Genomic DNA, 6,573 nt, shown 5'->3' with positions numbered 1-6,573 from the left:
CTCTGTACATATATATATATATATATATATATATATATATATATATATATATATATATATATATATATATATATATATATATATATATATATTTGTTTGGAAATGAAAACTGGGATAGACGTCAGAACTCAACGTCAGGCCGACGTCAATGTCCAACCTAAGATCAACCAAATATTAACCTCTAATACAGCTTGATGTTGTGTGGGCGTAATGAGCATTTTTTAATTAAACATTTTATTTGTGCAAAATTTGTCTCAATATAAAATCTTTGTTAAATAGAATTGAATTAAATATTTGAGAATAAAGCTAAAAAGCATACCTTTTATTAATTTGCAAAACATTTAAAGAGGCTTTAAACAGACATAAGCAGAATCTCATCTTGTAGCAGGTTGTGTCATTTTACACAAAAGGTGAAAGATCTGCAATCTTTTGTGAACAATATTAGCCAACATTACTAATAGATGACTCAAAAAACTGATGAAGTGACGTTACATTTAGACTCTAGAATCTACTCGCAGTAGATTTAGACAGAATTACTGTTCAACTGCTGAATTTTAACTGCTAAATTAAGCATTGTAAAGAAGACCAGAGCGGTCAGTGAGGCGTCTGTTATGGGTTTCCCGCGGACACTTTTATGACTGTACCAACCGGAAGTGCGCACGGGTCCGTGTCACAGGAGCGGCTGCGGTTGGGCACTTGCATCACCGACGTAAGTGTATTTTAAATATTTTTTCGGTGCAAAATATTCATATCTTAATATACGAAGGTCTGAAAATTTGCTCATGCGGTCGTTTCGACTATCATTCATTGCTGACGAATGGAACGGCACAGCTCTCATTCTTCACAGCACTACATCATGTAACGTTACTTCTCCATATAATTATTAGTATAATGCACTTGAAAGTAATCTATCCAGCTGATTATTCCGTATTTTCTATGTGTTATCTATTATTTAAACCAGTTCCATTGGGTTGCTGATGTTATATTTTATATGTTATACAGATGGAAAACATAATATGACTTTTTTATGAATAGGGTATAACTTTATTTGTAGTTTGTGATGCCAGTAATAGTGGAACACAGCTGCCAGTGTTTTATGTTGATGTTAACAGTTCTGTTGATGAAGGTGGAACGGAAAACTTAATGGTAATTAATATGTTATTTATTAGTAGGGCTGGACGATATGGCAAATATTTCTTAATTTCGGTCGATACGATATAATCGATATGGACACTTTTAAAAAGACAGGAAAAAAAAAACTGCCAAGAACGCACACAATAGATGTCTGTACCTACAAATATCTGCAAACTGAATTTGCAAAGTCTATAATACCTCCAGGCTCATAACTTTTTTAAAATAAAAAAGTACAAAAAAAATTAATGTTCACTTTTTATTTGTATTTAGCATTTACAAACAGATGAGTATATTCAAAGTTCTGGTTGCTTTTATTTTAAACGTCCTTTAAGGATTCTGTCTGTTAATTTATATTTCTGTATGTTATTACCTTATTAAATTAAAAGGTTTAACATAAAATAGTTCTTAAATATTTTATATAGTCTATTTACATCAATATTTTATATAACACATTTCATTATTTAACAGATTTAATACATCTATTAATTACATTCTTTCTTTTTCTTAAGCTTTGTAATAATTAGATTCTTGATAAATATGTTTGTGAATTTTATTTTGTAAGTTTGCTTGAGTGCTATACCAGCATGCAGCAAGTGTGTGTGTGTGTGTGTGTTTATGCGAGGATCAAGTATATGCAAGGATCGAGTTTATATGTATGTGGGTGTATGCATGCATCAAGTTTATATGTATATGCGCAAGTTTCATACATGTTATGAACATTCAATAGAATAGAATATATGCGAGTAATTTTTAGGTGAATGATAAGCGAAGTTTGATTTAAATCTTACATGGCACCTCTAGCCATCTGTTTGCTTCATTGCCTGGTTTCAGTGTCATGGAGGTGGATGGTGAGGCGACAGGTTGGCTTAAACTTTTATGATGCCTCATCTTCTGACTCTCAGTATGTTTTATCGGGTGGAACAGATTTGATGTGGTGCCGCTGCTAGTCGGCACCACACTATCCAGCACATTTTGCAGAGCACCGAAACTAAAATATTATTGGAACTTAAAAAGCCGAACCACTTCCACACCACTACATTAGTCTTTCCTCTCTCATCAACTAATTTGTCTGCATTCTTACTCGTGGAAGCTTGTTTATTCACATCTGTATTTAGGGCATACATATCACACACACTTAAGGCATTTCACCAAGTTTCCTATCTGAAAATAAACAAAACACCTTCAAATCTGCAGCTTTATGCAGTTTTGTGAAAAAACAACATAAGCATGGCTCTCTGCAAAGTATTGTTTTTTTATCTGCTCTTGGAAAACCTCATATTAATTTTTATTCACCTGCTTTAAAAAGGTCAGCGATATTCTTCATTGGTTATGGTATGTGTAACTCATTCAGTAATGTGTCACAGCAGTGTTTAATTCCTGAAAGTTGCTATTGCAGATCTGGGTTGTGAATCTCCTTCGTGCAGTGAGCCAGCATGGCCCCTGCCCCAGCACAGCAGCCCACGCTCGTTGACGTACATTCAGGGGTGTAGCAACCAGGGGGGGACGGTCCCCCTCACTTTTAGAGACAGACCATTTAGAAACAGGTGATTAATAATTATATGAACGTATGATCTCATACAGCCGTTACACCCACTTTTAAAATGTCCGCTACGCCCCTGCGTACATTTAATTATGAGACGAAAAGTTTAATTGTGAGATGTAAATGTTGAATTGTGATACTTAAACGTTCAATCGTGACAAGTGAACGTTGAATAGTGAGACGTGAACGTTGAATAGTGAGACGTAAACGTTGAATTGCGAGACGTAAATGCAGAATTGCGAGACGTAACTGTTGATTTGCGAGATGTAAATACAGAATTGTGATACGTAAACATTAAACTGCAAGGCGGAAACGTTGAGTTGTGAGGCAAAAGCTTTGAATTGCGAGACATAAACGTTGATTTGTGAGACGTAAATGCAGAATTGTGAGACCTAAATGTTGAATTTCGAGATGTAAATGTTGCATTACGAGACATAAATGTTGAATTGCGAGACAAACGCAGAATTGCTTGACAAATGAATTGCGAGACGTAAATGCAGAATTGCGAGACGTGAATGCAGTATTGCGAGACATAAATGTTGATTTGTGAGACGTAAATGCAGAATTGTGATACGTAAACATTAAATTGGAGGCGTAAACGTTGAATTGCGAGACATAAACGCAGAATTGCGAGACCTAAACATTGAATTGCGAGACATAAATGTTGCATTGCGAGACCTAAACATTGAATTGCGAGACATAAACGCAGAATTGCAAGACATAAATGCAGAATTGCGAGATGTAAATGCAGAATTGTGAGACGTAAACACAGAATTGTGAGACGTAAACGTTGAATTGCGAGATGTAAATGTTATATTGCCAGACGCAAACGCAGAATTGCAAGACATAAACGCTGAATATAGTAACATATCATGAATATAGTGGGTAAAATGATCACGGTTATCAATATTATCGTGGTTTTCTTTAAATAACCAGAAAATGTTGATATTTGAGTAATGTCATACATACTGAAGGCATTTCAACATGTTTTATATCTGAAAATAAACAATTTGCAATTCTGCGGCTTTAAGCAATTTTGTGAAAAACAACATAAGCATGGCTCTCTGCATTTTAGATTTGTTAGATATGTTTGTATTATTTCGTGTACATTGGTTTTTGTGCTTCCATTCAGGTGCATTTGATTTTTCTATTACAAGGTATTGTTTTTTTTACTTGCACTTGGAAAACAACCTCATATTAATTCATATTCACCACGTTTTTGAAAAATGCATAAAGCTGCTTTAAAAAAGGTCAACGCTATTCTTCATAAATTATGTTATGTGTAACTCATTAAGTAAAGTGTCATAGCAATGTTTAATTCCTAAAAATTTTTGTCATTGCAGATTTGGGTTGTGAATCTCCTGTGTGAGCCGGCATGGCCTCTGCCCCAGCACAGCAGCCCACGCTCACTGTAGAGCAGGCTCGAGGTAAGACTTCTGTGCTTTACAGATTTACTGTAACTTTTAAATTTATTAAATCAGATTTACATACAATATCAAAACAAGGAAAAACATCAAAAGGTAGGAAAGGAAATAAAGGAAGAAAAAAAAAAAAATAAAATAAAAAATAAAAATACTTTCAAGCATACAAACTTTTTCTAGCAAAAAAAAAAATCATACAATTTTGACTTCAGTCCTTAAATTGTGTTCTATGGGGTCATGGCATGACTCCCGCAACAGTCCACACTCTTTTGTTGTGATGCAGTGTTCTTAATAAGGAGTGGCAGTGGATATTAGACCACAGATTCATTTTTTTCATCTGTGTAATGTTAAATATATATAGTGAAATAAGTATGCAGTTGTGAGGGAAAAAAAGAATAAAAACTTGCAAACATAGTTTAATAGCACTGACAAAATGTCAGTTCGATCAGATGTTAAATATGAATTGTAAGATTTTAAAAAAGACATGTCACAGCCGGCTCTGAAGCTGCAACAAAAAGGAGGACTAGACGCAACTATCATGGGCAAAAACAACATTTATTTTAACATAACAATAACATGAATAAAATAAACGAAAAGAAGAGTCAGGGCCAAAAAGGGAGCTTAACCGAGTTCCATGCCAAGGTGATTGCTCAGAATCCCAGCGCCGTTACGAGCACACCAAACGCTGTTTATATTTACTTCCCAACTAGCGGCACCTGTATACCAATCACATCATCTCCAACCTGTAACTGAAACACACACACTTACCGCTGATAGGCCGGGACCTCACACACGCACACAAACAAACATACTCACAGCCCATAGGCAGGGACATCCCAGAAATTACATTTCAGACTTGTAAACTCAGAACTATGTAGAATATCAATACGTAATCCCAGAATTGTAAGATGTAAACTTAGAATTGCATAGAATTATTAGACTTAAACTCATTTATGAGATTTAAACTCAGAATTGTGAGACTAAACTCCCAATTGTGAGACATACACACAGAATTGTGACAATGATAAGTAAACAGAATTGCTTAGAATTATGAGACTTAAACTTCGAATTAGGAGACGTAAACTTGCCGTCTTGAGGGAGAACCTCAGAGTTGTGATATTCCAAAGTCACTATTGTCTACCGTGCGGTGAAAACTGAGCTTCCATACCTTTATTGTGTGTTTCAGTTGTTCTTAGTGAAGTTATCCAGGCCTTCTCCGTGCCAGAGAATGCAGCCCGCATGGAGGAAGCCCGTGAAAGTGCCTGCAACGACATGGGCAAAATGCTGCAGCTCGTGCTCCCTGTGGCCACTCAGATCCAGCAAGAGGTCATCAAAGCGTACGGCTTCAACAATGAAGGAGAAGGTGGGCTTCATTAAATGCATATAAACACAAGCAACATACAGTCCTTTTACCCACTGTGTTCTACCTTTTAAGGTGTTCTCAAATTCGCCCGACTGGTAAAGATGTATGAAACTCAGGACCCAGAGATCGCAGCCATGTCCGTGAAACTCAAGAGTCTCCTTCTGCCTCCTCTTTCCACTCCTCCTATCGGCAGCGGCATCCCGACCTCATAGTAAAACACAAAACTCATACAATTCCAAACAGTTTTCACCTTAAATTCATGTTTTTTTTTCATTTTCCCCCAAAATATAGGTTTTAGTCAGTTTTAATACAGCGTTGATGGGTGATTTGATCAAGTATAAGTTGCTCAAATCACCGAAAATTATTTGCATAAATAGAAGTATAATGTAAAATGGTAAAGTAAATGGTCACACTTTAAACAATATGGTTCCATTAGTTAATGTGTTTATTTACTAGCATGAACTATTGTACAGTGTTCTTAAATATAGTGCAAATATTCACTAATGCATTCAATTTCTAAATTGCACTTGCTCAATAATGTTAACAATGATGAATAAATACTGTAATAAACTCACTGTTCATAGTATTAAGTGCATTAAGTAATGCAGCCTTATTGTAAAGTGTTGCCAAGTAAGCAGGATAGTAATGAACACTTACATTCCCATTATCCCCAGTTAAATACTTTTTTTTTTCACATATTTATTTTTTTGTATTTAAATGTATTTTGCCATTGCTGAGTGTGTATATTTATCAGGCAAAACAGACATTATGAAAGTCTTATTTCTTTTTTGGATGCTTTTTGTACGGTTTCCATTGATTATGTCTCATTTTAATATAGAATAAACATATGTATTTGCATTCATTGACATTCTTCTTAATATTTGCAAAACATCATTGTCATGTTAACAGTATTTATCTAATAAAGTCATTTTTGGAAATTAATGAAATGATATTGCCTCTAAGTTTGCATGTTCTACCCGTGTTCGTGTGGGTTTGCTCTGGGGGCTCCGGTTTCCCCCACAAGTCCAAAGACGTGGTATAGATGAATTGGGTATGTTAAATTATCCATAGTGTATGTGTGTGAATGATTGTGTATGAATGTTTCCTTGTGATGG

The 6,573-nt window shown here is 35.2% G+C and overlaps 1 protein-coding gene across 1 annotated transcript; it reads left to right on the top strand.

Annotated features, from left to right (window-relative positions):
• Positions 1–643: 643 nt before the first annotated feature.
• Positions 644–6,369, top strand: grcc10 (gene rich cluster, C10 gene). The gene is made up of 4 exons (XM_056481466.1): positions 644–709; positions 4,018–4,101; positions 5,282–5,458; positions 5,531–6,369. Exons 2-4 carry the CDS (start codon positions 4,050–4,052, stop codon positions 5,668–5,670), a joined length of 369 nt encoding a protein of 122 aa, XP_056337441.1. The 5' UTR covers positions 644–709; positions 4,018–4,049; the 3' UTR covers positions 5,671–6,369.
• The last annotated feature ends 204 nt before the right edge of the window (positions 6,370–6,573 follow it).

Source organism: Danio aesculapii, chromosome 20 (assembly GCF_903798145.1).
Source record: "Danio aesculapii chromosome 20, fDanAes4.1, whole genome shotgun sequence".
Lineage (NCBI taxonomy): Eukaryota > Metazoa > Chordata > Actinopteri > Cypriniformes > Danionidae > Danio > Danio aesculapii.
Note: the sequence above shows the minus strand (reverse complement) of the source record. Positions and strands in the feature narration are given on the sequence as shown.

Excerpts from the sequence above, each read along its gene's own strand:
- grcc10 (XM_056481466.1), top strand. The coding sequence starts at position 4,050 with ATGGCCTCTGCCCCAGCACAGCAGCCCACGCTCACTGTAGAGCAGGCT. Across the intron at positions 4,102-5,281 it reads CACTGTAGAGCAGGCTCGAG|TTGTTCTTAGTGAAGTTATC; the intron begins GTAAGACTTCTG and ends TGTGTGTTTCAG. Across the intron at positions 5,459-5,530 it reads CTTCAACAATGAAGGAGAAG|GTGTTCTCAAATTCGCCCGA; the intron begins GTGGGCTTCATT and ends CTACCTTTTAAG.